Source organism: Tursiops truncatus, chromosome 1, assembly GCF_011762595.2.
Source record: "Tursiops truncatus isolate mTurTru1 chromosome 1, mTurTru1.mat.Y, whole genome shotgun sequence".
NCBI lineage: Eukaryota > Metazoa > Chordata > Mammalia > Artiodactyla > Delphinidae > Tursiops > Tursiops truncatus.
In genome coordinates this window covers 80,556,390-80,582,948 of record NC_047034.1, presented here as the reverse complement: position 1 = coordinate 80,582,948, position 26,559 = coordinate 80,556,390, and the positions used below count along the sequence as shown (strand labels likewise).

At 34.1% G+C, this 26,559-nt stretch overlaps 1 protein-coding gene across 3 annotated transcripts in view; it reads left to right on the top strand.

Moving 5' to 3' along the window:
• Positions 1–26,559, top strand: part of MAN1A2 (mannosidase alpha class 1A member 2) — a 168,094-nt gene that overhangs the window by 100,667 nt on the left and 40,868 nt on the right. For all 3 annotated transcript variants that reach the window (XM_073809085.1, XM_019919690.2, XM_073809077.1), the window contains exons 7-11: positions 1,073–1,196; positions 6,227–6,320; positions 13,739–13,854; positions 17,685–17,904; positions 23,422–23,594. In XM_073809085.1, the coding sequence (XP_073665186.1) occupies positions 1,073–1,196; positions 6,227–6,320; positions 13,739–13,854; positions 17,685–17,904; positions 23,422–23,594 (727 nt within the window). The remainder of the gene's footprint in view (positions 1–1,072; positions 1,197–6,226; positions 6,321–13,738; positions 13,855–17,684; positions 17,905–23,421; positions 23,595–26,559) is intronic.

Below are 26,559 nucleotides of genomic sequence, written 5' to 3'. Positions count from 1 at the left end.
AGGTGAAGGGCCCTTGATAAACACCCCAGGCTTTCAGCTGAGATCCCAGAGGGCCACTTCCTAGAGGGAGAGGTAAAACTGAAATAGACTACCCTTAACAAAGCCTAAAACCAAGGTAATCAGCCTATACTCAACCTATGTTTGAGAGGAAACTCAACCTTCTGAGAAAGAAGATAACATCCAAAAAGTCTACAATTTTTCATTTATATAGTTTGGCTTCCAAAAAAATTTATAAGGCAGGCTAAAAAAAAAAGAAGAAAAAGTAAGAAGATGTCCTAGACATATATCTGCACAAATGAGATGTACACAAGATTATTCACTATAAAAGTTTTCATAATAGCAAAATATTAGAAATTTGCCAAAGGACCACTATAGAGGATTGATTAAATAAGTTATGTCTATTTATATAACATAGTAGTTTTCATACAGGCACTATGAGCATTTGAGGCAGGACAGTTCTTTATCAGGATACTGTCATGTTACATCTTTGGCCCCAGCACAATAACTGTAAGTTGCACCTTCAACTCAGAATGCTCTCACACATTTTCATATGCCTCTGGGGTGAGACATTTCAATTGAAAATCATTAATGTCATGGAATTCTGTGCATCTATTAAAAAAATAAAATGAGAAAGTTGTTTATGAACTGATACGGAATGCCTACTGAGGTACATCTTAATAGCAAAATCCGACATACAGAGCAGTAAGTGTACTTTGCTATGTTTTGTTTAAGAAAGGAGGAAAATAAGAATATATATTTGGATTGCTTATATATGCATAGAAATTTCTGTACTTATACATAAGCTAATGAATGATTATATTTGGAGCCTGTAAGGGGAAGAGAGATGAGAATGGGGTGAAATATATTTAATGTATACTTTTCTACATTGTTTTGATTTTTAGAACATGTGGATATTCTATTAATGATAATTTAAAAATAATAAAATTTTAGATATAAGTAATCTATTGTTTGAGATAATTTCTAAGAGATATGTTTAAAATTTATGTATTCATTAAAAAAATGTTTCATTTTTTTCTCAATCCTGTCTCCTTTTACCTTTTCTTTCATTCAGTGGAGTAGGGCGAAACTGGGGCTGGGCATCTGCAGGTAGCAGCATTCTTGCTGAATTTGGTACACTGCATATGGAGTTTGTCCACCTCAGCTACTTGACAGGAAACCCGATTTACTACAAAAAGGTTAGTTTCCTTGCCTTCTTTTCTTTGTTATAAAAGAATCCTTTAGGATTCTACCCCAAAGATTTGATTAAAGCTTAGGAAATGTTTGCCTTTTTAAAAATTATATAAAGAAATGTCCCTTCTATTTAGAACATATTTAAAATATTTACTGTTATTTGAGAAGATATAACCACTAGTAAGTTTTTTTTAAATTCCATTACTATCTCTATTTAGCATTGTGCTGAAGTTCCTAGTCAGCATGGCAAGATGAGACAAACAAAATGAACAAAAAGGTAAAGAATTGAAAAGGAAGAAAGAAAACAGTAACTTTTCACAGATTAGATGATTACCTAAAATATTAAGACTCTACATATAAATTATTAGAAATAAGAGCTTAATTTATATTTTGAATAAAAGGTCAATATAAATATTAAAAATCAGTAGAATTTCTCTGTACCAGGTACAGCAGACAAGAAAGTATCATTTATAAAAACATATCTTATGTGGTAGGATAAAAGTATAAGTTTCCCACAAATAAATCTAACAAAAGACAAACAAAGTTCAAAACTATTAAGTGACATTAAAGATGACCTAAATAAATCGAGAGATCTATTACGTTCATGTATAGGAAAATAACACCATAAAAATTTCAGTCATCTCCAGATTGATCTATAGCATCAATTCAATGCCAATCAATTCCCCAATACCTTTTTTTTTTTTTAATGGAACTTGACTATACACTTCTAGCATTTAAATAGAAGAGAAAACATTCAAAATATTCCTGAAGAAAAACATGTTGGGTGGGTTTATATTACCCAGTTATCAACACTAACAGTATAGTGTTGGTGCATAGAGACAAGTAAGACTGATGAACAGAATAAATAGCCCTTAAACAGACACACATATTTGTGGAAATGTTGTAACAACGATAGCATTGTAGATTATAACAATTCTAGGAGCATTAAAGGTTTAAATTTAAAAGACAAAATCTAATAAAGTTGAAAATACATATACTCTGTAAGCCAGCAATTCCACTCTTTGGTATGTACATTTATATCATATACATAAAAACATTGGTTATATTAGCAATTTATATGATAAGATTTAATACAGCAGTGAAAATAAATTATGGTCACATTCATCAATCAAAAGAGTATAATACAACTTTCATAAAGTTTAAGGAAGCAGAGCTGAACAAAATATCGTTTAGGGATTCAAAAGTGATTTTAATAGAATCAGGATGATGATGAACATAAAATTCAGAGCTGTGATGATATCTAGGACAAGGGCAGTGGTATGTGAATGGGTAGCAGTAAACAGAACAGCAAAGGTTATGTAGTGTTGTATTTCTTAAATTGAGATGTGAGTAGAATCTATATATATTCCTCTCTGTGTATGAAATATTTCATCAATTGAGAAGAATTTTCAGCTAAGATAGCAAAATGGAGCCAGATCACAGAATTTTCCATTTCCTGATTAAATTTAACAATAACAGTGAAAATAATAAAGACCAGCAAAAATTCATCAATTACAATGTAAGAAGGAAAGGCTGTAGCCTCATGTCATGGCAAAAAAAAAAAAAAAAAGCAAAAGATTTCTGCTATGATACTTAAGTCTGTTTCCCACCCTATCTTGAATCCTTACTGGGCAGAGGAAGAAAGTCAGCAAATTCCTGGTATTCCCTATTAATCTTACAGGGGAGACCAGTGCGTAGGGTGTCCAGTATATAATTCCCACAGCACGAGAGGGGTTCTCACCTTCCATCCTTCATGAGCACAGAGGCTTCAGGAAATGAGCTAGTACACTAGTACTCCAAATCTCAACGTGTATCCAGAAGGGGAGAATATCCCCGCACACACAGTAGGAAGGGATTTGAGGACAATTCAGCTATACTCTATCAAACCAAAGTTCAGGTCAGAGCTGACTCAGTTAAATGTGAGCAAGATGAAAAAGAAAGCATGGCAATTATACAGACATACTGCAGGAAGCAAAATCAGGGCAGTAAATAGCATGTAAAAGACTGATAAAGAACCCAGTTTGAAATTTTAAAGGTCTCTGTGAGCAATTCATACTATAATAGAGATTGAATTCAGTAAAATTAGAACTCAAAACCAAAATAAAACAGTAAAATACAAGAAAATTGTAGAGCTAAAGAAACAGATTGAGACCTTACATAATATATTTCTGTAAAATAAATAAATGAAAGATAACAAGTAACTTGTACATAGTTGAAAACTGAATTACTGACATGGAATAAAAGCAAGAGATAATCATAGTGAAAATAGGGAAAAACATAAAGAGATTAAAAAGATGATAAATTTGTAAAACAGAGATAATCTAACCTATAGTATTTCTTTTTTTTTTTTTAATTTTTGGCTGCGTTGGGTCTTCGTTGCTGTGTGTGGGCTTTCTCTAGTTGTGGCGAGCAGGGGCTACTCTTCGTTGCGGTGCATGGGCTTCTCATTGTGGTGGCATCCCTTGTTGTGGATCGTGGGCTCTAGGTGCATGGGCTTCAGTAGTTGTGGTGCGTGGGCTCGGTAGTTGTAGCACACCGGCTCTAGAGTGCTCTAGTAGTTGTGGTGCATGGGCTTAGTTGCTCTGTGGCATGTGGGATCTTCCTGGGCCAGGGCTCGAACCCATGTCCCCTGCATTGGCAGGCGGATTCTTAACCACTGCACCACCAGGGAAGTCCTATATGGTATTTCTTAAGTGGAGGACCTAACCCGTAGAACTCACCTAAGAGCAACAAAAAGGAGAAACAGAACTAAGAACTCCATTTTTAACAAAATTAGGAGATACTTGATACTGCATGTAACAAGATAGGAAGAAAGGTTGGCATAAGCAATCAAGGTCACAGAGAGGTTTGGGTAACTGAGGAGAGGATATTGATGGCTACAGATTTCAAAAATGAAAAGCTAATAGAGGGGCTTCCCTGGTGGCGCAGTGGTTGAGAGTCCGCCTGCCGATGCAGGGGACACGGGTTCGTGCCCCAGTCCTGGAAGATCCCACATGCCACAGAGCGGCTGGGCCCGTGAGCCATGGCCGCTGAGCCTGCGTGTCCGGAGCCTGTGCTCCGCAACGGGAGAGGCCACAACAGTGAGAGGCCTGCATACCGCAAAAAAAAAAAAAAAAAAAAAAAAAAGCTAATAGAGCAGTTCTCTAGATTAAGTGGTACATCTTGAGGTACAAAACCAAATCCTCATTAGCAGCAATGAGAACAGGATCACAGACAGATGGTGGATGCTTCTTTGGACCCCACTAAATATGATGTGTTGAGAAGCTAGAAAAACAGAATTCAGTTAGGAATCTCACTGACAAGTTGTATTTGTGCCCATACACTTCGGTGAGGGAAGAGAACGAATGACAGATTCTCTATTATGCGTAGTGCTGCATTGCTAGTTTCAGTTGCCTGAGGAGAAGCAAAGGCTTAAAAAAGCACATTCACATTTGGACTCTACTTATCCTTTTATGTCAAAACTCATGTGAATTGCTGGTTCAGGAAAAATAGTAATGACTAAGTCATCAAAAAAGAACATGTATAAAATTTATACAAAAATATTACCAGAAAAAAAAAGAAGGAAAAAATGTGAAAAATAAATGATGGCCAAAAAATGCTTATCAGAAAATAGCAATTGAAGACCTGGACCAAACATCACCATGAGAGAGAAGATAATGAAGCAGTCATCTCTGTGAAACAAGCATATAAGATGTGATATCATTAATAAAGTGTAAGAAAAAATTAAGTTATCGTCAAAATGAAGGGCAAAATGGAAGCAATACAAAGAAAGCATTCAAAATACAGTAAGAGACTTAGAAGACAAAATTGAGACAGGCTAGTAAAAGTATGGAAATGAAAAGATAGATAAAAGGATTTAGAAAGGAAATAATAGATGTAGAAGAGAAGCAGAGAGGATTCAATGTATGCATTATTTTCAGGAGACAAAAGAACGCTAATTTTTTCGTCTTTCATAACAACATCATCCTGAACTGACTAAACCTGGTTCATGGAATTATTCAGATTGAGATTGTTGTACATAGAGTTGGTCTCAAACATGAAAGAACACAGGTAATAAACATCCCTGAGCCCATTCCTAAAACTGCATGATGACAGATTCCAGCTGAGTGAAAGATGATTGGGAACTTTGTGTTAAAAGGATTAATGTTATAATGCTCAAGTCCAAAAAATAGTGAAGTACATATAAGGTCCTGTGAAAAAGAAAATGTTTCCCCAAGTCATTTATGCCAATTAAGTTATCCTTCAGATGAGAAGATAACATTCTCAAATAAGAATATGAGAAATGGTATACCTTCGTGCTTTTTTTTTTTTTTAAGCACTTAAAAAATCCGTCATCCAATCTAGAGATGAATCAAAACAAAGTCCCTGGGGAAGTCTCTAGCGTCTTAATATGTTTCATGATTTTTCCCCCCTTAACTTCAGGATGTCTTTTAGGAATTGGAAGTTTAGGAATTTTAGAAATATAGGGATATCTATTATGGGATCAATATTTAAAGTTCAGCAATTTAGTTTTACTTTATTTACTTTTTCATCTATTAACTTCAGAGTGGTTTCATACTTTTTTATTACAAATGTCCTATTATGATTATATTTCTATGAAATTATTTCTGATTTTATGTTTAGTTATGCATACATTGAATATGTCTGGAATGATGTTTATCACCGATGTTTCTGATGGCTATTTCTGGATAGTACAGTGTTGGAATTTAAATTGGTTTCCGTCTGTGCTCTTTTCTTTGTATTTTTATTTCTTGACTTTTAAATAATGCTCATATTTCATCGTATAAAAATAATGAGTCATTAGAAGCCTTTCCTTACCGTCTCTCTCTCTCTCTCTTTCTCTCTCTCTCTCTCTCTCTCTCTTTCTCTTTCTCTCTCTCACACACACACACACACACACACACACACACACAAGATTGGGGGTGGGATGACAGTGTAGGCTCTGAGTGAGGAGAAAAACAAAGCCCAGATTAATATAAAACCTTAATGATTTTATTTTCATTAATTGCATTCTTAATTTTATTTTGCTTATTAGGTCATGCACATTCGGAAACTACTTCAGAAAATGGATCGTCCAAATGGTCTTTATCCAAATTATTTGAATCCGCGAACAGGTCGCTGGGGTCAGTGTAAGTATTTCTATTACAACTGATGCTTTGTTGAAAGATTGAAACTTGTGCTTGATGTATTGATAAATATACTACATGTAGTGTTAGAAACCTCAGTTAGTATATAACCCTGTGATCTGCTAGTGCTGTTACCTTTGGCAAGTTTCTAATCTCTCGTAGCTTCAGGTTTTCTACTTGTAAAATGGAAACATGAATTTCCCCTCTCACAGGAGTATTTTATTTCGTGTATGTGTAGGTACTTTGCTAAAATATAGTGTGGCATTTGCGCAGGGTTGTACTTTTAAGCCCTTATTTGTAAACTATATCTTCATGTAAATAAGAGCATTGCTTGATATAAGTATGTAGTAGCGGAATATGAAGAACAGTTGAGCATGTCAAATGACTAGAAAATGGGGTGATTGCTCTTAGACAGGCCATGTCTGGTCATTCATTTTAAAAGAAGGTATCAGTGTCTGTTATTCACCAGGCTCTTGAATGAGACTGGAGATAGGGAAAGAATATATAGGACTTGGTCTGAATTCAGGCAGCTCTCTGGCTAGCAGGCAGGGTAGGCAGACACACTTAGAAGTAGTTGAAATATAATGTGATAGATGTATTGATAGTAGAGGAATGTACCAATTATTAGGTGAGACTGGTAGAAGTGATTTCCTGTCTCAGGAGACAGTGTTTTGTTTGGGGAGGGGGTGATTTTCTTATTAGAGTTTTAGAATTGATCTTTGAAGGAATTGATTTTTTAAAAACAATAAATAATAAATGTTTTCTGTTAGTTCATGAAAAAAACAAGACACAAATGGACAATATACAGATGTTCATATTTAATCCTAAAAGTGGTGCTAATGAGGATGATACGTGGAGACAACGTAGTGTAACAGTACACTCTTTCTGTAGAGACTGGTGCTACTTTACTAGAATGTACAAAAGACTGCCATCTGTAGTACCATATTTGTAGCATCTCCATAGACTGGTCATCAGAGACCTTTGTCCCTCTGTCTTCCCACTTCACCAAGTCCCTAATCAAATCAATGAAGCTTTTAAACAGAAGACACTGTTCTTTATCTATTAAATCTATAAAGGAAGTGGACACATCCCTGTATCCAGTGCTTCAAAAAGTATTAGGGCTTCCCTGGTGGCGCAGTGGTTGAGAATCTGCCTGCTAATGCAGGAGACACGGGTTCGAGCCCTGGTCTGGGAGGATCCCACATGCCGCGGAGCAACTAGGCCCATGAGCCACAACTACCGAGCCTGTGCGTCTGGAGCCTGTGCTCTGCAACAAGAGAGGCCACGATAGTGAGAGGCCCGCGCACGGCGATGAAGAGTGACCCCCGCTTGCCACAACTAGAGAAAGCCCTCGCACAGAAACAAAGACCCAACACAGCAAAAATAAATTAATAAACTCCTACCCCCAATATCTTCTTAAAAAAAAAAGTATTAAAATTTGTATGACCTTTGAACTAGTGACTCATTTCTAAGCATTTATTCCAAAGAAATTTTCAGATATATATATGTATATATATATATATATAGATAGATAGATAGATAGATATACACAAACGCACACACACACACCCAGCACATATATATGTATATATAGAGAGGTAATTTACAATTTTGGAGTTATTTATAATAGGGATAATTTGGAAACATTCTAAAGCACTCCATAGAAAGTACAATGGAACTTTCTATGATGATGAAAATGTTCTATTTCTGTCCTGTCTAATATAGTAGTGGTTATTAGCATGTGGTTATTGAGCACTGGAAATGTTAGTATGGTTGTGGAACTGCATTTTAAATCTTATTTACTTTAAGTTAATTTAAATTTAATTAGATATTTGTGACTACAGCCTACCACATTGGACAGTGCAGTTTTTAAACATCCTATGAAAGAAATTTGGTTAAATTATAATCCCTCCAGATCTGATATACAATATAGTCATTAAAAGTTATGTTATAGAATACTTGACATAGGTAAATATGAAATATCTAGAAAGATATTGAGAAAAAGAGAGAAAACAAATACCACAAGGATAGAAACCAAAGTGTTACCTGTGGTTTTTTACTGAATGTTTGTTTTTGTTTTGTTTACCTCTATTAATCTAAATTTGATAATGGACATGTATTACTTTTGAAGTAAGATTAAAAACATTTTTAAATAAGAAGATGCTATTTTCCACACCAAAATCTTAGAATACTGGAAAAAATAAATCACTGTTTGAGAATCGCCAGCCTTTGAAATGACCAGCAGTGTCTCACTGATGGCATCTTAATTATTAAAGTTATAACTCTTTCTCTTCATCATATGGTGTTGTGAAAACTAGATAGCCACATGAAAAAGAATGAAGTTGGGCCCTTACCTTTATTAGATACAAAACTTAACTCACAATGCACCCAAGACCCTAAATTTAAGGACCAAAACTATACAACTCTTAGAAGAGGGACAAATCTTCATGACCTTGGATTTGGGAGTGACTTCTTCAAAAGCATAGGCAACAATAGAAAAAATAGATCAATTGGATTTCATTAAAATTAGAAACTTTTGTGCATCAAAGGATATTGTCATGAGATTGAAAGACAACCCACAGAACAAGAGTTTATTTGCAAATAAATGAGAGTTAATATTTGCAAATCATATATCTGATAAGGGCTTAACATCCAGAATATATAAAGACCTTCTAAAACTCAACAGCAAAAAGACAGACACTCAATTAAAAAATGGGTAAAGGACTTGAATAGATATTTCTCCAAAGAAAATATTCAAATGGAAAATAAACACATGAAAAAAATGCTCAGCATCGTTAGTTATTAGGGGAATGCAATTAGAAGCATAATGAGATGTCACTTCACACCTACCAGGATGACTGTAATCAAAAGGACAGATAATGAGTGTTGGTGAGGATGTGTGGATAAATTGGAACCCTCTCACACCGCTAGTGGGAATGTAAAATGGTGTAGCCACTGTGAAAAACAGTTTGGTGGTTTCACAATAAGTTGAACATAGAATTCCATATGATCTAGCATTTCAACTCCTAGGTATCTACCCAAAAGATTTGAAAGCAAGGACTCCAACAGATACTTGTATGCCAGTGTTCACAACAACATTATTTGCAATACCCAAACGTAGAAGCAACCAAAGTGTCCAAGAGATGGATAAACAAAATGTGGTATATACATTCAGTGGAATATTATTTGGCTATAAAAAGGAATAAAGTTCTGATACATGCTACAACTTCGATGAACCTTGAAAATATTATGCTGAAATGAAAAACACCAGTTGCAAAAGGACAAATACTGTATAATTCCAGTTACATCAGATATCTAGAGTAGTCAAATTTACAGAGACAGAAAGTGGATTGGAGGTTACCAGGGGCTTGGGTGGGAGGAGAATGGAGAGTTATTGCTTAATAGGTACAGAGTTTCTATTTGGGGTGAAGAAAAAGTTTTGGAAATAATGACAATGTTTGTACCACATTATGAATGTAATTAATGCCACTGAATAGTACACTTAAAAAATGGTAAAAATAGTAATGTTCATGTTATATGTATTTTACCACAATAAAAAATTGCAGTAAAAAACAATTCTTTCATTCATACTTGTTTTTTCCCACAAAACAAATCCAGATGACTTCTTTAGAGTATGTTCACTCTCAGCATTTATTAATTTTGAGACTGTTATAAAAAGAGCTATTCACTGGTTGTTTTGACAAGAGGTCTTTAAACTTCTAGGGGAGCTATCCTGATATCCCTTTAGCAGCTGCAGTCCTTTTAAATTGTCCAATTTATTCCTTTTAGTATTTTTGTATATTTCGTATCAGTTTCTGAAAAGTGTATCAAATTCCATTATTATCTTTGAGCAGTATACATCTGTCATAACTATAAATAGTCTGCAAAACAAACAGTGAATTGAACTGAAATTTAACAATTCAGCTTTGGCTAACTGTATTATAATTAGAGTAATGATAATGTCTGTGACATGCACACAGCAATCACAGAGAATAGTTATGGTAATTACCTTCAGGAAGAGTACTTGGCAACAGATATAAAAGAATATAGTAAGCAACCTAGATTTAAAGGCACATCATTAATATCTTTTTTTTTTACTCTATTTTTCACTAGTTTTCTAAGTACAACACTTAGCCTATGCCGTTTAATGACTTAAGTGAAGAAAATATAGGAAGTTTATCATTACTGATTAACTAAATTTTATACTACTGATTTAAAAACTGTGAAAGAAAAGCAAGAATGGGTATAATATTTGGAGTTAGAAGACTAATCCAGGCTTTCCTGCTTAATAATTTAGATAAGTTATTTAACCTCATGCCTTTGTTTCTTCATCTGTTCTAATTGTACTTATTTTAATAAGACAGTTGTGTGGGTCATATTTATGAGATAATAAATATATTTGAAAATGCTTCATAAACTATAACACATGATACAAATATTTTTATTCTAGAATTTCTTGTAAGAACACTTCAAGAATTAACTTCTTAGAAACCTGCTGTTAACTTCATGACATGCTAAGACAGATAATATGAACCACTGGTATTTAGTAATACTTTATAATGTGTTATCAATTTCTGAATTTCAAAAGGACCTTGGAGTGACATGGTTCATCAGATTTGACATCTAGGCAGGCATGGTTCAGTGGTTCAAATAAGAAAGTCAGACTGCTGGGTGATAAATTCCGTAGTTAACCAAGGATTGCAGGCGTCTGCTGTGTATTCATTTATTAAGCATATAAACTTCCACTGGACCTAGAGTCTAGAAGAGCTGGAGAGAGCCTGTCAGGCAGGACTGAGACTACATCCTGTAACCTAAGTAACCTGTAACTAAATCTCTAATCCCTAGCAATAATTAACATATCTAAAAATCATTTCCCCTAAACCGTGATGCCAAAGACTTTTGCCTTTTCCATCTTTTTCTCGTTATTTCACCTACTTTAATTTTGTTATGTTTTCTTTTCCTGCTCATTTATTAATCCTTAGATCTACGACGTATCCAGAAATATATGTTTGAGACCAAAGTTGAGACCAAATATATGTTTGAGACCATGCTCCTAAGTACCATTTGTGTCCTTTGATCATTTCATACATTCTCTCTGAGTAAACTCCATTATGGCTCAAATACACTTTTATAAATCCCAATTTTATAACTCCCAAAGTTATACCCCCAACTTACCTCTCTCTGGATTTCCACATGTTTGTTATATCCATTTAGCTATCCAGCCAGTCCCTCAAATTCAGCATGCCCAAGATTCACACTCCTTCCACTTTAAGCCATTTCCCCCTCTAGTATTCCCAGTTTCAGTGAAGAGCACCACTGTTCACTCATTTGCCCCAGCAAGAAATCTAGACATCATCCATGATTTCTCTTTCTCCATTCTTTCAGTAAACACCTGATAGATATCAAACCAAAAGAGTGTGGTAGAGTTAAGAAAAATTAGATTATTTTAAGATGTTAATAATAAGAGGTAGTTTCAGTTGAAGGGTAGAGGTTGATAAACCAAGAGGGGGATTCCTGGAAAGGAAGCAGAAGTGGTTAGTGTCCAGAGCTAGATGGAGTGCATAGAGTAGAGAAGGAACATTTCTTCCTCTTTAACAGGCAAAGGGAATAGATAAATTGATAGGTGGGGGTATAGGAAGTTGAAAGATACATTTTTGGGGTGAATGATCTGTATTTTTTATGTGAATTTGAAGGCTTGGTTGTCTGCTGAGAGTAAGGAAGAAGGTAGAGCTGTAGAGGCCTTTTGAAGAAGAGATTTCAAAAATCTGCTTTAGGGAATGGGAAAGAGCACTAATCAAGGGGTCATAGAAAAGTTGACAAGCAATGCTGAGGTTCTCATTGGCGGTGAAAATTGTGAATTTGGGGATAATAGTAGAGTAGACTGACAGGTGGGCCGATGTTTTACTGGTTGCATGCAATAGGTGAACAGTGGCGCGAGGATCCTGAATGGTTGGACAAGAGGATCACCTGTTGCTTCCTTTCCTAACCAGCCTAGACTGCATAGGATCCAAAATAGTGTGAGAATACGCGAGCACGTTTAGTCTTCTGTGTTACCTGTCCTACAAATCCCAATACTTGTATCAGTGTAGCCATGTACCTTTTGCATTCATCTACAGAGTCAACTGAGGATTGCTGATGAAAATCATCAGTAATACAGGGTAAAGTCACTATAAATTTATAATTTCCAATTCTAACTGGATCACCCCTCACAACTCTAACTTTGATCAGTTTACTTTCTTATTCTTTACTCTCCTTAAGTCTTATGTATAAACCTCCTGTCCATCCTCATCTCTCTTTTGACTGTTTCTTTATTTTCAATTTCCTGGGCAGTTTTAGTTTAGGTGTGTCTTTAGTAAAAAGTATTTATATAGATTAATAAAATAAAACTTAAAAAAATTCCTGTGTGAGAGTCTCAGTTTATTTTAAAAGATGAGTTTAATTTGATTTGTTGATGTTACTGATAGGTTTGGGCTGATTCCAAATATCCTTTTTATTTTGTTTACTTGCTTTTGTAAAAACAGTTTTATTAAGGTAAAATTGACATAAACTGTACATAATAAAGTATACAATTTGACAAGCTTTAAAGTAAGTATACACTTATGAAAACCATCACCACAATCAAAATAATTAACATATCACCCCAAAAGATTTCCTCATACCCCTTTATGATATTTTCCTCACTCCCTTTCTCACTCCTTCCTCGAGCAACCACTGATCTGCTTTCTATCATTACAGATAGGTTTGTTGTATTCTCTACAACTTTATATAAATGCAATCCTTTATATGTACTTTTAATTTTTGTCTGGCTTCTTTCACTCAGCAGTATTATTTTGAGATTCATCCATGTTGTGTATATCCGTAGTTCCGAGTACAGTTCCACTTTGTGGAATACCACAATTTGTTTATCCATTCACCTGTTGATGGACATCTGGGTTATTTTCACTTTGGGGCTGTTACAAATAAAGTGCTTTGAACATTCACACACAAGCCTTCGAGTGGACGTGTGTTCTTCTTTCTCAGGAGTAAATATCCAAGAACGGGATGTTTGTATCGTATGGTAGGTGTGTATATTTATCTTTTTAAGAAACTGCCAAGTTGTTTTCCAAAGTGGATGTACCATTTTACATTCCCATCAATAGTGTTCTTCCACATAATCACCAATACGTGAAAAAGACTACTAAATATGTGAAATACCACATCCAGGACAAAAAGATATCCTAGAAACTTGGATACATATTTGAGGAGAGTGATTATGGTAAACTCCTACTGGACTAAATTTGAAGTATGTTGGAAATACGGCTGTCACTATAATGTTTAAATTATTGGTCTTAATATAGTCATTGTAATTAAAAAACATTATTTTTTATCCTCTGTCTTCTCTTTCTTCCACCTCCATCCTTCTCTTTTCTCTTTTGTTGCAGATCATACATCAGTTGGCGGGCTAGGAGACAGTTTTTATGAGTACTTACTAAAAGCATGGTTGATGTCAGATAAAACAGATCATGAGGCCAGAAAAATGTATGATGATGCTATTGAGGTAATTATTATCAGAACCTTTACCTAATTAACATATCGAATATATGATGTATTTGATAGAAATTGATAAGCATCTGTACATATTATATACATTCCTTAGAGTTTGTTAGTATTTTAATAGTCATATATTAAGTTTTTCTTTATTGTGGCACTTTAAAGAAATTGTTGAGGAATTTAGTGTAACATATTTATGTATGAAAATTTATCTTAATTACTTGTAGCTATTTTCTACAGAGACTGGAAAAGCTAACTTCACATACTTTTCCATAAACATTCCTTTTTTGAAATGACCCATTAAACCTACATGTTGAGAGCCTTATGGGTAAATAATAAGGACAAAACACTTTTGTAGTACTTTTTACATGCCAGGAACTGTTCTGACCCCTGTTCTGACCCCTTTTACATATGTGAAATCATTTAATCTTCTCTACCATTTTGTACATGAGGACCTTAAGGTGCAGAGAGGTTAAGTAACTTGCTGAAGGTCGCATAGCTTAGTTAGTGATGGAGCCTGGAACTCGAGTCTAGATCCAAAGCCTATGCTCTTAACCACTATTCTGTATTGTTTTATATTTATGTAACCCCGTATCACAGTGTAAAAGTTTAAAATTGGAACAAGTTTCATTCTTGGAAACACTTATATGTGATACCTCCAAGTGGAAACTATGACATAGAAAAGTGATTTAATTACTTTGTAAATTATTTGCTTTCTGATCTAGTATAAACCCCTATCCCTGTAATAATTTAATCACTTTTAAAAATTGTGTATTTTGTATGTAACACCATTTCTGACTCTAGTCAATCATCCATACTCAAAGTTACAGTTGTTTTGTATTTAAGTTAAACCAAGGATCTTATTACCCATTTATATCCTTACTTTTTGAGGAACTAATCTCTATAGTTGTTTATAAAAATGCACAGGAGTTGAACTAATATGTGGCATTATAGTGCTTCACCCATTGTAGGCATTCAATAAATGTTTCTTGAAGGAGTGTGTTGACTAAGAAATTGAACTAAATTGATGGGTAATCAGGAATCTCCACTTTAGTATGTGACTTCTAAAATTCTTTATGAAGACCTGTATTTTGAAAAGTTGTAGAATTTTATTCTGTTATTAAACTTTAAACCTAGAAATTTTTATGATGCAAGAAAAGTCATTATCTAGGAAGAATGTAATAATTTTAGAATTGCAATGTTGGAAACAGCCACCCTTAGTCATTCCCACTAGTCTGTGGGTTCCTTGAAGACAGACTAATTTGTTTATTATCGTCTAGTATGACCTGAAACAATAGGTATTCAGTAAGTATTTGATAAATGAATGACTGTATTTACTGTTTTTATTTTTGAGAAAGTGTGACATGTCATATACCACGTAATCATTTTTTCTTCATAGTTCGCTGCTTGTAATATTTTGAATCTAAAACCATTTTCTCTTGTTTTGCATAATGTTTCCTAAAGGAAAAAGAACATGATATTTGTCATTGCTTTTTAAAAAATTTATTTTTCTTATTATCTATTTTATACATATTAGTGTATATATATCAATCCCAATCTCCCAATTCATCCCACTCCCACCCCCCTGCCGCTTTCCCCCCTTGGTGTCCATACGTTTGTTCTCTACATCTATGTCTCGATTTCTGCCTTGCAAACTGGTTCATCTGTACTGTCATTACTTTTTAAATCATATATTTTGAAAAGCATGATACCTGTTTTGAAAGTTAATCTCATAAATTAAAATTATTTTCCATGAATCATCTGCTATATATGTGTCCTAAAAATCTTTCTATATTTGTATTCTGTGTCCTGTTTTTATTAGTTCTTAAGTCTAAAATGAGCACCTACTAAGTGTGTTTAAATAACCATTTGGCTAACTTTCATTTTGAGACATGTATGCAGTTTTTGCGATGTTAATTATCTTCGATGACTGTTAATTCTGTTAGGAGACAGTATATACAAATTGTAAAATAAATGACATGTGGTATGCACAGAAGAGATAGGAATGATTATGAATTTTAAGATCCCATTCTAGTTTGAGATAAGTCATTTTTTTAATTTGTCTTTCTGAACTAATATATTTAAATTATTCCATCCTCATCTTACCTTCCTCTACACTTATGGCTACCCATATTCCTGGTTCCTACATCTTAGCTTTCTTTTTAAAAATTATGTAGTTATGGGTTTTATATTCTGATCAAGTTTATATTTAGTCTTTATTTAAAATAATGAAGAAAAATTATACCTTTTTAAAGGTCCCTTTGGAGCAAGAAATTAATGCCACTATTTATGAAGATTTGTTTAACAATTTTTAATAGAAGAGCAATAATATTACTCTTAACTGCCATTCAAAAATTTTTACATAAGTTGAACTCTTAGACATTTGTCTTAATTTTACTGAGAGAAGGGAGCCATACAAGAAATTTCAGGGGTCTGTAAGTGAATTGTTGGTAAAAAGTTTACCCACATGTTAGAAGTAGGGAGGTCCACAAAGATGAAAAACATTGGCCCTTTACTCAAAAAACTAATGTTTTCATTTGTGCTTCATAGTACTATGGTTAAAATAAAACAACAATAAACATTTATAATCCAATGGTGGTCCCTTATTATTTTACTTATCAGCTACCCCTTCTTCCTCTAACAGGTCAAATACAATTATCAAAGAGTACCATTTATTTATAAAATGACTTATTAATTGAACAATTGTTGAATGCATACTACACTTATAGGGTTTGTGGAGTGTAAGATGATGAATAAGGCATAGTCCTTGTGTTTCTGTAGAACAAACATTATTGTGATAAAGAACATAGAATAAATTTTTCAAAAGCTGATTGTTATTGAGCTTGTCAGAAAACAGCCCACAATAAAAATGTGAATTGAGTCTTATTACTTTTTATTGTCAGGAAAGTATAGTATTTAATTATGTATAATAATTTCTACCAAAGAGAACTGAATTAATGCAATTCCTTATACTTTTACAAAGAAGTGCCTCTAAAGGTAGAGAATTATTCTTTAGCCCCTCTCAGCAAAGTCTAAGAACATGGTCCAAAGTTCTTAAACTATTTCATTTTTAAAATGAAATGTGATTGTTGGACTCTACTTCGTGTTATATTCAGGTTTAATGTAAAATATTTATCTTTCCATTCCCACTGCTTTAAGGAAAGTTGACATTTCAGAAGAAGTAAAATTGACATTGTCCCATGGCCTGTCTTAACCCTGGCACAGCATCCAAAACAAATGCCTAAGTCTGTGAAGTAAGGAACTAAGGAGTTAAGTTTGAACTTTCAAGTGTTTTTCTAAGTTTTATAACATATAATGTATCTCACCTAATATGCCTTTTTAAAACACTTAGACAACATGTATAGTTACATGAAAAAGAAACCATTTTAACTGATTATCAAAATCACATTTTTCTGATTAACTTGGGTGTTTTCTTCCTATTCATTTTTTGTTGTTTGAAATAGAAAATAAACCGGTAGAGCCTCTGGGTTTTAACTTGTCATCCTGACCTCAGCTCACTGATTATTATGAATTTCATTTAGAGCAAGAAGAAAAAACCTGTAATATGGGTAGTGTTGTGTTGAAAGGTAATCTTGAGGCCAGTCTCCTGTCTCCCACCTTGTCTCATTATACTTGTGATTTGGATATTTGTTCAAGATGATGTGTAACTTGATTGCTCACTCCCAAACTTAATTATTGTAAATTAAGTCTTCCAGTTTGGGAAAGTTACAGCTTTGTAGAATTTCATATTACCAAGGTTTTGTGTGAGAATGATGTAGTAAGTTTGAATACTAACACTTTTCCTCTAAAATTTTGAATATCTACTCTTTCTTATAGGCTATAGAAAAACATCTTATTAGGAAGTCTCGGGGAGGTCTTACCTTTATTGGAGAATGGAAGAACGGGCACTTGGAAAAGAAGATGGGGCATTTGGCCTGCTTTGCTGGGGGAATGTTTGTGCTAGGAGCAGATGGTTCTAGAATGGATCGAGCTGGACATTATTTAGAGCTAGGAGCGGAAATTGCACGTACATGTCATGAGTCATATGACAGAACTGGTAAGAATATTAATAATGCTAATTACTTAGTCTAAAATAATTTCTAAGATAAAAATATGTCCAGGAATTAGAAGGGAAATAAATAGGCAGTTTTTACTTCAAAATAATTTATTCTAACACAGTAAATTTTCTTAAAAACATGAATTTTAATTCTGAAAATAATGTTCCTGCATCTTTCTAAATTATTATTCTGAATTCTGTTTTTGTTAATAAAGATTTTGAAGAAGTTGTTTTAAAGACAATAGGTAGGGCTTTTAGGGATGTATGGGCTAACGTTGTTTATTTTAATATAGAAGAATCCATTTCATCCATTTATTTCAGCTTCTGTAAAATCAGTTGCTTAAAAGAATACAGAGTTGATTTAGGTTACACGCCTTGCCAATAAAGATATTAGTTATATTGAGTATGTATATAACTGTATGTTATATGTATAATTGGTATGTAGATAACTAGTAGTTTGTCTCTTGGTCAGTTCACCAATAATTTTAAGTTGTTTGTGCCTTTAAAAAGAACCTGTTATGTTGCTTTAGGCAAGTATGTGATATTTCTGGGCTTCAGTGTCCTTACCTAAAAAAATGAGACGATTCTCAGTTTTACAGGTGACAAAAATTGGTTCCTGGGGGCAAAAAATATCTTTAAATATAAAGCATACACACACACACACACACACACACACACACACACACACACACACACACACACACACACACACACACACACACACACACACAGTCATAGATAGATAAACAGTATATATTTGTTAATAATATTTCATGGAAGGAGAAGGCAATTAGGTTTAAATAAAAGCCTGGAGAATAGGGTTGAGAAACACTGGACTAGGTCTTCCAAGTTTTTCTCTGGCTTTAAAAATGTATTTTTAAAAAATTATTATTATTATTGTTATTTTATTTATTTATTTTTGGCTGCGTTGGGTCTTCGTTGCTGCGCTTGGGCCTAGTTGCTCCGCGGCATATGGGATCTTCCCGGACCAGAGCTTGAACCTGTGTCCCCTGCTTTGGCAGGCGGATTCTTAACCACTGCTCCACCAGGGAAATCCCAAAAATGTATGTTTCTATATGAAATAATGGAAAATGAGTTCCCTGAAAAACTAAAAACTAGGAATTTCTGATTGTGATTTCAGAAGTTGAATTGTTGTTTTAGTTAAATAACTGAATTTATGTTTTAGGGTTAATTTATCATCAGGTACCATGAAACAAATATGGTTGGCTTAAAATTTATCCTAGTTCATAAATCTGTCAAGTTATTTTTATATAATAAAGAATTGAATTTGTGGTGAAATTGACCCTTCAGCTCTCTCAGTAACCAAATCAAGGATTCCATTTCGTGACAAAATATAACTAAGTCAAAGGGACATTGAAGCAGATGTTATTTTGTGGTGGTTTAAGTTAGTATATAATACATCTAAAGTCTGTTATCTGAGTTACAAATAGAAGTTAAAATATATTGTCATGATGTCGGTATAGAATATCAAATATATACTTAAAGCTGAAATTAGTAAAACATTGAGGACCAGAGTGGATATTAAGTGTTTGTACTAGGACCCATGATAATAAGACTTGTTGTTATGCAGCTTTTGACCACAAATCAAATACTAGATCTAAAATAGTAGCATTTCATGCAACAGATGTATTAAAATATGGTATATTATGGTTATTATATTAATCATTCACTCCATTAAACATGGAGCACATATTATGCGCCAGGCGTTAATGCTGGATTCTTACAGGTTGAAGTGTGAGCAAGATATCTTCCCTGCCTTTGAGAAATTCATAGAATACCAGAGTTACGAAAGGATGCCCTATATTTCTGACTTTCACATTTCATACTGATATGAAACACTGATATTATGAAAAGAACATGTGAGCTAGGATGCAAAAAGCCCCTGTTTCACTATTTATTATCTATGAGCTTTAGGCAAATCATTTAGCCTTCCTAAAGCCTCAGTTGCTCCATCTGCAAAAAGTTGGGGTAATAATACCTGCGCTGTCTTCCTCAGAATGTTGTGAGTACAAATGAAAAATTTTAAAATGCAGTCTCTGGTTGTTGCTGTCATGCTTGTTCTGACATCATTTTCACATTGCCAGTCAATGAACCTGTGACCCTCTTTGCCATCGTATGCCCCAAAAGATTACTATTTGGTTTGTATCCTGTATTTTCACATCTTTCACTGTTTTTACTTATCTTTAATCTCACCTTAGATCCTTTAATTAAGAAGTACAATTCTAGTTTTGCTTACTTCCTACCATTACATCTTCTGCTGTATTTTCTTATAGCTAGGCTATAATTTTTGGCAACCTTGTTTAAAAATATATTCACTTCTTAGCAGTTATTTGGGCTAAATTCATACAATAATTACTGCCTTGGGATTTTACTTCAGTTTGTTGGAATTATAATTAACATTATTTCAAAATCTGGTATTCTTCATATATTCCACTTACTGATAAACATGGCCTGCTGCTTAATACTTAGCTGGGTTTGTAGGAAATGTTGCTGAATCTTTTCATGAGACTGAGCAGTAACTTACTGGTAGTTAAACATTATTATGTCTACATGGGAAGCTAGTTTGATACATTGTTTTAGTTTATTCTGAGGTAAAATGCAAAATTAATGCCCAAACTAGATCTTAGACTTCCAAAATATAGTACCTTCTTGATCTGGGTTTCTAGATTAAAAAAAAAAATTGCTGAACATCATTAAAATAATGACTATTATATAACTTAATTTATTTCATATTGAAATTGGATAACACCTTTCTTAGACTATGTGCTATCGCATTTTGGGGGGAAATTTGATCTCTTTAGATACATAGAACATGTCCAATGGACAAAACATCCATTGAACATGGAGTAATGGACATATTTTAAGAGTTTCTACAACTATTTTTTCCTTAAGAGAAGTTAATAGGAGGGAAGGATACAGGAAAATAGTTTAAGTTCTTCCCTTACTATTAGCCCATTCAAACTGTATTCAGATTGCCTGTCCCAGATATTCCTCATGCTTTTTAGCTTTTGTTGAATTTCTTTTGTTGACTTAAGTGTACTTATTTTCCCATCTCTACAGATTCTGCCTGTCTTGGAGGACTCATGAATATTTTTTTCCCCATGACTTTACGGACTAATCTGTACCTTCTTTAAAATTATCTTTTATTTTCTTACAACTGACTTTTAGCACATTTGATACTTTACTTCAATTGTTTTCTTTGTGCATGTCTCTTTCCTTTACCTACATTATATGATTTTTGCATCCTCTAGAGTTCTTTTTACCTAGACACTAAATTATTTATGATTTTGACTCAATTTTTACTTGTTGGATTAGTTATTTTCCTTTTAGAAATGATATATCAAATATAAGTGGGAAATTTAAGACAGGGAATAGAAATTAAGTGCAAGGTAGAATGTTATGAAATTATTTTTTATAGCATTGCATAGACAGAAGAGCACCTAAGAAATAATGCCCTCAGAAACATGAAAGCAATGATTTGACAAAAATAATGGATGTGGTGTGTAATATATTACATATCACATACCAATGGTATGTGGTATGTATATGTTACATACCGCATACCAATGGCTGTGGCTTGTATGTTTTTTACTCACCAGCTCCTCACAGAACAAATATGTTATCTTTCTGGTGTGTTTTATTTGTGAAGTTATGAATGACTGATCAGTGAAATAAAATTTTTCATAAGAAGTCTAAAATATTAGTTCCATGCAGCCAATTTCTACTTCAATTCAGGTGATAATATCATTATAATTACAGAAGTTATTATCTAATTTAAAGTTAGCCTTAAGAGTATCATTTGAAAACTCTGTATGATCAATTAACACTTGTAGTCTTTGAGAAAAGAAAAACAAGAAATCCAGACAAAATGACTTATCTTACTATTTATTGGATTACCATCATCTCAGTGCTTATGATGTTTGACTTTTATTATTTTTAAAACATTTATTAAATGACAAATAATATTTGATTGTATGCCAGACCTTGTCAATAAGCTGAGCAGAAGTTTTCTTACAAAACATTGATAATTTCTTAGTCTTAACCTCAAATCCCATTGAGGAGGTGGTCAGAGCTGTATGAGCACACATAAAGTTTAGCATGTAATTTCAGAGGCTTCTTTGGCACACATTAATCTCCCTCTTCCAAAGCCTACCGTAGAGTTCATGATCCTCAGGTTAAAAACCCCTGCTTAAGTTCTGCTTTAGTTCTCCAAGACTTAGCAGTAAACAAACTGTGAGTATTAACTCTTCTGGATCACACGCCTTGCTTTTAATAGAGCTATCTACCATCACTATAGTGTTTCTGGTTTTGTGTTTTTTCTTGGGGTTGGGGAGTGGTACGAAATGCTTTATTTTCACCTCCTTTGAATTGTGATTATTTGGAGTTTATGGCATCACCCTTGTAATGCTAAAATTTGGCTGCTGCAACACATGTCATGCCAACAACTGTGGCATGATTTTGTTTATGGTATAGTTCTTACTCTCCCTTTTCTGAGAAAATATAAAAGTGCCCAGCATTTCTTGAAAGAGGCAAGAGACTTTGAAACTGTTTGCCACTGGTACAAACTAGTAAAAAGAAAGAAAGATGGCAGCTGAGAGTGGTAATTGTGTGTGACTCCAGCACCCCAGTGGAGGATGGTTTTATATTGCCAGGTTTAGGGTTCTGGGTGTGATTAGAAAGGGGTTCTTAAAAAGCCTTTCACGTAGTGCTGTATTCCAGCCTGAATGGAAGTCATATCATTTAAGGAGTATTATGTAATGTTGAAATATATGTGTTATGGCCATGTTTTAAAAAATTTTTTATTTTTATTTAACTATAGTTGATATACAATATTGTGTTAGTTTCAGGTGTTTATTCAAACTGATAAATAGGCAATTTACTGATGAAATTCTTAGTGGTTGGCGTTTTGAACCTCTTCCTAGCTGTATATACAGAAGCTATAGGCAAAGAGAGATGATTTTTAAAACTGGGTTAAGTTTTAAAAATGTATTGTTTCTTAACTGTGGTATGCTTTAAAAGGTTAGGGACTAACTAAATCTAATTCAAAATCTGAGCTCTAAAATGTTTTCTTATATGTATGTGTTATATTAAAAGGACTTTTAAATTGTCTTGACTTTTAAAAAAATTATTGTGCACAATACGGTTACCTGTCTCATTTGATTTTGGACCAAAACAGAATATGTAATGTGTTTATGTCTAGCTTGGCATTTGTTTCCAAAGGATTACTAGACTTTTGTCAGTTTAGTTAGATATAGCAGTATGTTGATGTACATTATTTATGAGAAATATTTCACGTTAGAATAATAGGAATATTTATAAGAAAATCAAATGCGGATCTTTTAAAATCACTGATTTTGCAAAACAGCAACAATAAAAATAAGACAAACAACAAAACAACTTTACTTCATGCTGCATTCTTTCAGGGGGAGGAAAAAACTCTGGCAAACAAACACAAATGGTTTATTCTGTTCATTTATTTCTTTTGTTATGTTACAGCATTAAAGCTAGGTCCTGAATCATTCAAGTTTGATGGTGCAGTAGAGGCTGTGGCAGTTCGGCAGGCTGAAAAGTATTACATCCTACGTCCAGAAGTAATTGAAACCTATTGGTACCTGTGGCGATTCACTCACGATCCAAGATATAGGGAGTGGGGCTGGGAAGCAGCACTGGTAAATAAGCCGATATTTCATTTAATGTGCAAGAGTGTTCAATTAAGCCTCCTGTAGTGCCATGTATCCTCATCCGTGTTACCTCATGTTCAGTAACTATAGGGCTACTTTCATTTTTTTTTTGATGGAAAAACTGTTAGTTTGTTTCTTAAGCAGTAGAAGTAAACCTTAAAATCCAGTTTAGTTTTCTGTTAGAACTATTTTCCTCCTAGTATTCACTCATTATTCTTACTGAATAACTAAAGGAGTCATTTAAATGGCAGTTTTTCACTATGATTATAAAATTTCTATACTTGCCTATTAATGCTTAACCTCTGGGGGAAAAATAAAATCATTGTGAAATTGCCCAGATTCACAGCCTGGGTAGATTAACCCCCATTCACTTCAGCTTGTGTTCAGAGTAATTCCTTAGTGGCGCCATAAGAAGTGAATTGTTAAGAATTTTCTACATTGAAAGACAAAAAAACCCCAACACACTCTCTCTCTTTCTCTCTCCATATATATATATATATATATATACACACACACACACACACACACACACACGTGTGTGTGTGTGTGTGTGTATTTGTAATGAGGAATTTTTAATGGTTAGTAAAGTAAGCAAATCGTTTACTCATAAAATGCTAGCCTTTCAGAGAATTCCATTGTCATCAGTACCTGGGAGGAAGAGAAATCATTAGAGTTTTCATGAAAGTATAGCTTATCACTGGGAGTGAGGAGGTGTTTTATTCTCTAAGACATACTAATTATGATAAATAGTACTAATTATGATGGATATTCATATTCAAATTGTTTAGCTTAAACTTGCAATCTAGATAGAATGAAGACATTCTAGGTGAGGTAAGTAGTGTTAGTAAATTGCTCAGACAAGAATGTGCATGATGTGTTTTAGGGCAGAATATAGACCAATTTATGTAAAAAGGTTTCGCAGGGGCAACTCCAGAGAGAGAAGTTTGGAGCCATTATGTAGATGGTCTTACATGCCAGATCAAGGCATGAATACTTTACTTAGTGCTTCAGGAATAACACACACATACTTAGTTTTCTCAGTTACTATATAAGTGTTTCTTATTTGGCAGGTGGGGATTAAAAGTCCTTTTCCTGTCTAAAAAGCCCCTCAGGTCTTCTTTTTCTTCACCATCTCCTACCCACCAGAGCTCCCTGACTTTAAGAATCCGTTATGGGACTACTAAAGGTTTTTGAAAGGGGAAGGAACTACTGAAGACTTTTTAGTGGGGAGTAACAAAACAAAAGAATCTGATTATAATCTGCAAATTGGTGGGTTTTGGAGACCACTGCGATAATCTAGGAATAATGTGATAAAGACGAACTAAGGTGAGGACACTTACGTGTTGTCATTCAGACATAGTTGGTCCTTATGGAGTTTAACAATAAGAGAATATTAATGGAAACAAGGCAGTTATGAATACAGAGCAGGAACAGATGAAGCATTTATTGTTGCTGCTTTTCTCTGACTACCTGTGTCCAAAATTGGAAACACAGCTGCTAGTGAAACTCTCTGTGCAGGAGGATCCTGCTGCAGTTGAGAGATAGGCAAAATGTTGGCACAGTGGTTTGGGAATAAGACACACACACATACAGACACACACACTTCTGTTGTGTAGCAATGGCTTTTACTAACGCTTACATATATCAAGCAATATTTTATATAGGGGAAATAGGTAAAGTAATCCTGCGATGAATATGACTTGAAAGTCCACTAATATTTAATGCTTCTTATTTAGAGGAATATGGGAGATGTATCTGAATCATGTGGGGCAGGGAGGTGAGGGATGGTGGCAGAAATGCATCTTTTCATTGAGAAACACTAAAGGATAATTTATCCTTTTCCTAAGGTTCTTTTTTTTCCTGTGCGCCTTCTTAAAGGTTTGACAAGCTCAAACTTTAACCCATATCTGTCCATATTTGAATTACAGAGTTAAAATTTTGCTTCTGTAGCCTCTATGGACACACACAAACTCTGAAGAACAAGAACTGAAATAATTATACTTAAAATTCAAGTTTCAAAAGTATGACATGATGAGAAGGGGGTGCAGTGTGGAGACAAAAGAGAAGAACTCACATCTTAAATAGAATTTTCCTTCTTGCCCACCACTGGCTCCCATGTTGGTTTTAAAGAAAGAAAAGGGAAGACAAGCTGGAATAGAATAGTGGTATCTCATGTCTTCTGTAGCTTTAACTATTCCAATTTACATATTCAAATTTCCAAACTTGAATATGTTATGCATGAAAACGTGCCTTTAAGAAATGTCTCTAAATGGCTTAAAGTTTAGTCATGCCTCCCTGATACTTTCACAGTATCCTTAAACTGCTCCGATGTTCTTCAGTGGTAAAGATGCATGATCATTGTGAAGAATATGTGTTTAAAAACATATTCATGTAAATTGATACAGGCAGTGTGGAGAACAGTAAGGAGGTACCTTAAAAAACTAAAAATAGAACTACCATATGACCCAGCAATCCCACTACTGAGCATATACCCTGAGAAAACCATAATTCAAAAGGAGACATGTACCACAATGTTCATCACAGCACTGTTTACAATAGCCAGGACATGGAAGCAACCTAAGTGTCCATTGACAGATGAATGGATAAAGAAGATGTGGCACATATATACAATGGAATATTACTCAGCCATAAAAAGAAACAAAATTGAGTTATTTGTAGTAAGGTGGATGGACCTAGAGTCTGTCCCACAGAGTGAAGTAAGTCAGAAAGAGAAAAACAAATACTGTATGCTAACACACATATATGGAATCTAAAAAAAAAAATTTCTGAAGAACCTAAGGGCAGGACAGGAATAAAGACACAGACGTAGAGAATGGACTTGAGGATACGGGGAGGGGGATGGGTAAGCTGGGACGAAGTGAGAGAGTGGCATGGACATATATACACTACCAAACGTAAAATAGATAGCTAGTGGGAAGCAGCCACATAGCAC